At 33.6% G+C, this 7,064-nt stretch overlaps 1 protein-coding gene across 1 annotated transcript in view; it reads right to left on the bottom strand.

The window, feature by feature from the left end:
* LOC106472756 (thioredoxin reductase 2, mitochondrial-like) overlaps nt 1-7,064 on the bottom strand; it is a 10,404-nt gene continuing 3,340 nt past the window's right edge. Inside the window, exons 2-6 of the mRNA XM_013933413.2 lie at nt 6,926-7,059; nt 5,602-5,697; nt 3,815-3,979; nt 2,569-2,666; nt 1-890 (exon numbers count right to left, since the gene is read on the bottom strand). Of these exons, the coding sequence (XP_013788867.1) occupies nt 767-890; nt 2,569-2,666; nt 3,815-3,979; nt 5,602-5,697; nt 6,926-7,059 (617 nt within the window). The 3' untranslated portion in view covers nt 1-766. The remainder of the gene's footprint in view (nt 891-2,568; nt 2,667-3,814; nt 3,980-5,601; nt 5,698-6,925; nt 7,060-7,064) is intronic.

The following is a 7,064-nucleotide window of genomic DNA, read 5'->3' as shown; positions in this document are numbered from 1 at the left end:
TTAATTCTATAGCAACTGAGGTGTAAATATAAAGATATTTACCATTTATTTGGAACTGAGTTTGTAAGTACAACAACAAGTTAAGGTAATGACACAGGATGAATGCTACAAAAGACTGTTAATGGAAGCCACGTTTCTCTAGACTGTTTTGAGTTGTTTTCACGAGTTATGGGAAGAAAACTTTAACACCAGTTTCACCATTTTAAATAATCATATATTTTTTACAAAACTCTACATTATATACACAAAAAAATTGTATTTCTATTTTCATGCAGCCAGTAACATCAGAAATGTTTTTCCCAAGAATTGGGTTTGAAAACAAGCCTTCATCATACTGTCTGCTTACAGTAACTCTTTCATTTTCTATACTGTCTCCACCCCAGCCTTTGGGCCTGTCAGTAGTAGCAGTTTAGTTAGTGATAATATCATTTTGGTTGCTTTCTTCCAAAACGTTTCTTACATTGGCCATTGACTGTGACAGGTAAAATATATTATTTTTTGAAATACGTCAAATTATATTAACAAAATCATATTCAATAAAAATGTCTGTATGTTAATCCATTACCTTCTAAAGGTTCACGCAGAAGTGAGACAATAATGAGATGAATAACTGTCATGATATTAACTTGCGTTAACCCTTTTAACGAAGTGTTAGATAACTTGTTAAGACATAAAAACTAGTATTAGTCACTGCATCTTCCCAAATTGTACCAATTTTTTCTAGAAAGCATTATTACTGACAGGAATAGGGGTGGAGGATTTAACCTCAACAGCCTGTAACTGTGGGATCTTCTCCAGACCTCTTGCTAATATTCAACTTTACAACTTCCTCGGCTACAGTGGGATGAATTCCAACGGTTTGCTCCAACAGTTCGATATTCAGCCCACACCTATAAAATAAAGTGTAAAAAGGAATTACTAATCAATGTTTTAAAACAATATTCAGTAAAAATAAATCCACATTCCATTTTAAGAACATACTCTATTATCAAACGTAAACTCTTCACTATTGTGAAACAATTAAAAATTTTAACCATAATCTTCATCACAGTTAGAACTGAAAACTTAGACAACTTAATAATTATTCTCTATATTTTTTACAATATTCTTTAACTTTTAAATTATTACACAGAGAAAACTCCTAGTCTATAAGTGAAGTAGCGCATTGCGGTAATTAAGGAACATCTCTCATTTTGAACATTAAATTGGTGTTTACAATACAAACGTGCAAGGGATGTAATTTTTTCTTCAAAGCATTATTGTAGCAATTTGCTCAGGAGGAGCTGAATCTATATATATATATATATATATCATAACAGTTGTTTTGGTTTGATATCACACAAGCTCCATCGGGGTTTGAGCAGCCAACCAGCGGAGCTCGGAAACTGCGGGTTTTCCCTTCAGCCCCACACGCGTAGATAGAGTGAGATAGAGTGTTGACGAGAGTTTTGGAATTACTAAAAGCGGTCTTGGTGAGCCGATAATTTGTTTATGATTTGGGATAGTTAATTAGATGGGAATTCTGATTTCAGTGGATCTTTTTGTCATTGAGTAAGTGGAAAAGCTGTCAAGAAAGTCGAAGGAAGAGAAACTTGCATGCTCGTAGTGGTACGTCGAAGGTCATCCAGAGCACGTGGAACGCACATGTGTTTGTTTATGCACGTGGTCATGATGTTTGATGGAGAGAGAGTATACTGTACGATGACATGAGCAAGGAGGTGCAGAGTGAAGTACGATCTGTTAATATGGGATTAATACATACATGTTTAGACACCTTGAAATTTTTTGTATAGGTTAGCGGTTTTGATTATGATTGAAATTATAGTATGGTAATGGTAAATCCTGATAGAATGTCCCTTCTCAGGGTGGTTGGATGATTTATCCTATGCCTTTAAACTTTTGTTGTGGGGGGAAACCAGAGTACCCTTGAATAGTTTCCCTTTCAACTTACAGAAGAGATGAATCTCCTTGAATAGCTTCCCTTTCAACTTACCGAAGCGATGAATCTCCTAGAATAGCTTCCCTGTCAACTTACGGAAGAGCTGAATCTCCTAGAATAGCTTCCCTTTCAACTTACCGAAGAGATGAATCTCCTTGAATAGCTTCCCTGTCAACTTACGGAAGAGATGAATCTCCTTGAATATCTTCCCTTTCAACTTACCGAAGAAATTAATCTCCTTGAATAGCTTCCCTGTCAACTTACAGAAGAGATGAATCTCCTTGAATAGCTTCCCTGTCAACTTACCGAAGAGATGAATCTCCTAGAATAGCTTCCCTGTCACCTTATGGAAGAGATGAATCTCCTTGAATAGCTTCCCTTTCAACTTACTGAAGAGATGAATCTCCTTGAATAGCTTCCCTGTCAACTTACCGAGGAGATGAATCTCCTTGAATAGTTTCCCTGTCAACTTACCGAGGAGATGAATCTCCTTGAATAGTTTCCCTGTCAACTTACCGAAGAGATGAATCTCCTTGAATAACTCTCAACTTACATAAGAGAACCTCTTGAACAGCTTTTATTCCAAGAGCGATTGAAAAACACCTCGATGTAACTTTTATTTAACTTACTTGAGAGCAGCTGAAAAACCTTGCATAACTTCCCCAGCATGAGGCCCAGTCATATGAAGACCTATGACTTTCTGTGGATGCTCTCTTAAACAAACAGCCTATAAAAGTAAATCAAGATTTTTATCCCACATAACCATACACGATGGTTACACATCAATAACACTTTGAAACTACAAGTTATAAGGGTGAAAAAGATAGTAGTAGTAATATTAATACAGAAGACCAGATAGTTTTTTTTTTAATGAATATTATTTTAGGCATTTGTAATCACTTGAAACCTTTCTAGCACGTTCACGAAAGAAAATCACTCGGACAATATTTTTTGTCTCTAATAATGTAAAAAAATGAGCCTTGTAGAGAAACAAACTTATATTATTAGATTTATTATGGTAAAACAAGATCTTACTCTGGACAAATTTAATAATCATTCAATTTTCTAGGTATTAAAGCATCGAAATACCAAAATCTGGTAGGAATTAGTGCGTGAGAAAAACAAGAAATTACCTTAATATTTAAAAATCAGTGTTGGTAACATAACTGTGTTCGAGTCTTGTTGGTCAATAGGTTTATATGAACTGGGAAGCACTTAAGTTTTGTATTATAAGGAGACAAAGGGTTTTTTAAGAGTCAAGAATAAATTCATGTTGATTCGCAAAAACAATTGTAAATAATAAACATTGTCATGATTAATACCTTTTTCATTGCATTTATAAATGACAGTTTACAAGCAGCTGATTTTAAACTCAGTTTACGAATAAGTAAGATCTCTTTTATATGCATGCTATGTTCATCAATGGATTCTAATGAGGTTTTAAAATAAGTTGAATGGACAACATTGTCACATTCACTTAGTATTAAACCGAAATCAGAACTCATTTAGGTTAGTTCGGCTTGTTAACTATCACTGAATTAAAATGAAATGATTGTCTATTTTTTTGCGTTATGGTTCAGTAAGATAGCACACTGAAATACTAAAAAAGAAATCAAAATGACCAAAAACTTTCCAAAAGTTGACCCTCCTCCAGAAGAAAAAATACCCATTTTTATGTTTATTGAAGAAGAGACCTCGTTTCAAAAGTGATCAAGCCTTTTGAGTAATATTTTTGAATTACTAAAAGTTCTTTTAAGATTTAGAAATTTTTGGCTTCTGAAAATAATCCTAAGTGTTGGATGTAAATCACATCTTTTCCTTGAAATTTCTGATAAAGAAATTTTGAGTTATATTCCAACAGTGACAAACACTTACCTTTAAGTAACACTGTGATGCATCCCTTTCTGCTAAGGTGTACTGCAAAGGTTTATAAAAAGCATGATAAATTTCTAAGTTCTGTATTCCATGTTTCTCTACGGCTTTTTCTTCAGATAACCCGACAGAAGCGTACTCTAGGGGAGTAAACACGGTTGTTGCTACCTAAGGTAGAACAGTGAGTTTGGTAAGCACATCGATGATGAGTTATAATTCTGAAGGTAATCAATAATGAAATACTTTAATAAAAGTGAATATACATTTTTTAATTATCAAAACAAAAAAACACTGCATAAATTTAAAAGATCACCAGGACACAGGATATAATGTGGGATATAAGATGTGCCCCGAGTTTTGGAGGTGACTGCAGAATTAGGACCCATAATGACCTTGTCTACCAGTCTTAACCTCCAATTGGTAGTCTACCAGTCTTAACCTCCAATTGCTAGTCTCACAAGAAGAATAAACAAAAACAAGTGAAAAAATTATAAATAAGGAGAGCAACACACGAGTGTTTAAGCTCACAATGTCCTACATCTATATCACTCTTCACTGCCTGCAGACAGTTGTGGGAAGGTGACTACTCTCTAAACAAACATAAAATGAAAAAATAAAGTCCTACCACTGAGGGTAAGCGAGGCAACCTTACGTTGGCATTACAGCCTCCATTATAGTAGTGAAGACAGAAATTAACAAGTTAATTAGTAGTACGGTGCACAAGTTATACTAGTATAAACTCCCAAACACCACCCATTGTTTTTCATCACCAGGTTTGGGTTTGCTGTTTTTAACGCAGTCCTTCCTTTTGATGTTAATATTTGCACAACTGTCACAATGGTGATTTTCCATATACATATTACATAAAGCAGAACTGTCCATCTCCCTGGTGTCACGAGTTGTTGTGAGGAACTGGAATCAGTCCCTCTTTTCACTTAAAATTTAATGTTAAATATTATCCTTCTAATGTTTACTAATGGAATTTAAAAATTAATGTAAATCTCTGGACAGACTTCATGTGATTTGGTCTTTACATCCATCATAACATAGTATGGTAAATCATACTCGTAATAAGAAACATTATATGTGGTATAACTCAGTGGTATGTGAACACTGACGGGGATGACTTGTACTTGTAGATAACTCGGTGGTAGAGCTCTGACCTTGTTAGCCAGAGATCCTGGGTTCAAGTCCCAGTCACTTATCAGCTTTTTTAATTAATGCTAAACAAACTAGATCTTAAAAATCCACTGAATTTCAGAAAAAAATTAATTAACACAAAACACCTAAATAAACTGGTTTTTCAAAATACACTAATAGTCCAAACAGCAGCAAGTTACTGTATGGACATTCCTCCATAAATTTATGATTTTTAAAACAGAAAACACTTACAGATTATTTTAATTTTGACAATAAACAAAATAAAATGTCAAACAGAAATTCATTGTCAGTAATTTCTTTGTCAGCTGCAGAGATGGTAATTAACAAAAGTAATTAAACAAAACTTAAAGGTTTACACTATAAGAGTGCCACCTGTTGGTGTGACAAACAATTACATATTTCATTATATTTGTTTTTCATTCCAGTCAATGAGAAGATTGCTGTTGACTTCACACAGGTGCATACAAATGAAACTGCACTCAGCCGTGACAGTCGTCTAAAATTAAGTTAAACATAGTAATGATAAAAAAACAATATTAGAAAAGGAGAGAAATCCTCCAGCAAAACTCTGATAAATAGTCACAACAATAACATAGACATTCTTAATAATACCTAGCATTAAGACTTACATTTTCATAATCCATTTGTTTTTTTGAATTCTCAAACAGCCTACGAGCAAGGAGTTTTCCAGCTTTGATTGCTACAGGAGTCAGTTCCGGTTTACCCTGTGAAAAGAATACTTGTGAGCTTTGACAACACTGGGTCACCACAAGCTGCATATAAGACTTAAATTATGTACCTACAACCATTGGCACTGCCGAACAGGAGTTATTTAATTTACAAAGGTTATTATCAGTACAAATATTTTGAAATATTGATGTAGAACTTTACTTTAGGTACACAGTCCTGTTCCACTGATAAATATCTGTATCTCATATAATAAAAAATAAAAACTTTCCAATCAGAAATTAATAATAAATGGATTTCGACTTTTGCAATCTGACTCCAGAATTCTACCAGATTTCATCCTTAATAACCAATGAAGAGAAAACTCGGACATTTAGCAATCAAGATAAAACAATTTTGTAGAATAAATCACCCACCAAATTACATGTAGCAGAGTTATGGATTAGAATCCTACCTTTGTGTCAGTTTTCACTTTTTCATTTCAAAAAAAAAATTAACTCATTTAATATCAAAACCTTACGAAAAGTTAACATTTTTCTTTCCCTGAAAATGTATTTCCAATGGGTTACAATGATGTAACTTCAAGAATAAAAATGTAGATTTACTGTATGTTATTGTTGAGTGGCTCAACAATTACTTTTCGGGGTGGGCGGTGTAAGTAGCTCAGATCTTTGGCTCTGAGTGAAACCAAGAGTGCAACACAATTAACCTTTTTAAAGTCCATGAAATAATTTAAAGTTATAGATTAACTTTGACTTTTCCCGTCACTGGGGACGGGTACTTTTGCTTGTCATAACTAAAGAGAAGTTAATAGTAACATCCTAACCAAAGAAATTTAATGGAAGTTAATAGTAACACATTATCTAAACATAACTTAATATTTAAAATCTTAACTAAGTCTATATACTAAAGCTTTCGAAAACTGAGAAAGACAAAAATGAGCAAGAAGAAGGCTGTTCTTCCAGAAAATTTAGTTTCTTGTTTTAAAATAAAGTAAATGTGAAATTCACTACACAAGTGCATTTTGTTCACTGAGAAATTATGAAAATATTTCATTCTGCAAATGATACACTGACAGAAAATACCTCCTTTATGAAATAATTACTGAAAAAAATGTTTACAAAGTTATAGAAATAAGACTCAGTTATACACAGAGAACAATAATACTTGCCTGTGATAGTATTTAGTTATAACTGGAATTAGCTTACACGTGTAATTAAAAGCACTGTTTTGGGTAAACAATTACACTATACTGGTTAGAAATACCTGCAAGACATCTCCAATTGCATAGATGTGAGAGACGGAAGACTGTTCATTTGTTGCAAGAACTTTGTGAGAATCTGGATGTGTTTTCACTCCAACTTTATCCAGATTTAATCGACTGGTTTGGGCTTGTCTTCCTGAT

Source organism: Limulus polyphemus, unplaced genomic scaffold (genome assembly GCF_000517525.1).
Source record: "Limulus polyphemus unplaced genomic scaffold, Limulus_polyphemus-2.1.2 Scaffold5582, whole genome shotgun sequence".
Taxonomy (NCBI): domain Eukaryota; kingdom Metazoa; phylum Arthropoda; class Merostomata; order Xiphosura; family Limulidae; genus Limulus; species Limulus polyphemus.
The sequence above is the reverse complement of the archived record's forward strand: the minus strand, read 5'-3'. Positions and strand labels throughout refer to the sequence as shown.